Source organism: Penaeus monodon, chromosome 22 (genome assembly GCF_015228065.2).
Source record: "Penaeus monodon isolate SGIC_2016 chromosome 22, NSTDA_Pmon_1, whole genome shotgun sequence".
NCBI classification, from domain to species: domain Eukaryota; kingdom Metazoa; phylum Arthropoda; class Malacostraca; order Decapoda; family Penaeidae; genus Penaeus; species Penaeus monodon.
The window spans coordinates 7,973,309-7,973,816 of NC_051407.1; the positions used below are offsets into that span (position 1 = coordinate 7,973,309).

General features: G+C 36.6%; 1 protein-coding gene across 1 annotated transcript in view; it reads right to left on the reverse strand.

The window, feature by feature from the left end:
* Window positions 1–213, reverse strand: part of LOC119587538 (keratin, type I cytoskeletal 9-like) — a 1,113-nt gene extending 900 nt beyond the window's left edge. The window contains exons 1-2 of the mRNA XM_037936261.1: window positions 202–213; window positions 1–54 (exon numbers count right to left, since the gene is read on the reverse strand). The exon at window positions 1–54 is cut by the window's left edge and continues 900 nt beyond it. Of these exons, the coding sequence (XP_037792189.1) occupies window positions 1–54; window positions 202–213 (66 nt within the window). The remainder of the gene's footprint in view (window positions 55–201) is intronic.
* Window positions 214–508: the final 295 nt, after the last annotated feature.

The window sequence follows — 508 nt, forward strand, 5'->3', positions numbered from 1 at the left end:
ACTACCGTATCCGTCGGGCGCCGCCCCCGCAATAGCGATGAGAAATGAGGTGATCTGTAGAAGAATTTTTATATACTTCTATGAATATATTGCGTATGCATTCATTATGTAGCACTTATGTCATTAGGTCTTCACTTGTGAAATATTATTCATTCTGAGATCTGCAGTGAACTTCACACAACCTGGAAAATCACAACTCACCAAAAGCTTCATGCTGGGTGAATGTGCCTTTCCACAATGTCCACCTTCTTATATACGGAACGTCTTTTCACACGTTCATTACTTGCCCCCTCGCGAAATCACGTAGGCTTCTTGATCTACAACCATTACAAAGCATTTTTTTTTTTACAACAGTGCAAGTGAAAGATTTTTAGAAAGATATTAAAACAAGTCACAATGAAACTGTTTACATTTCTTCCATAGTGCAAAATCATAAAAAAACGTATCCAATTTCAGGGAAAAAAAGGAAATCAAGATAGAATAGGAATGTTGATTCTTGATTGAAAGA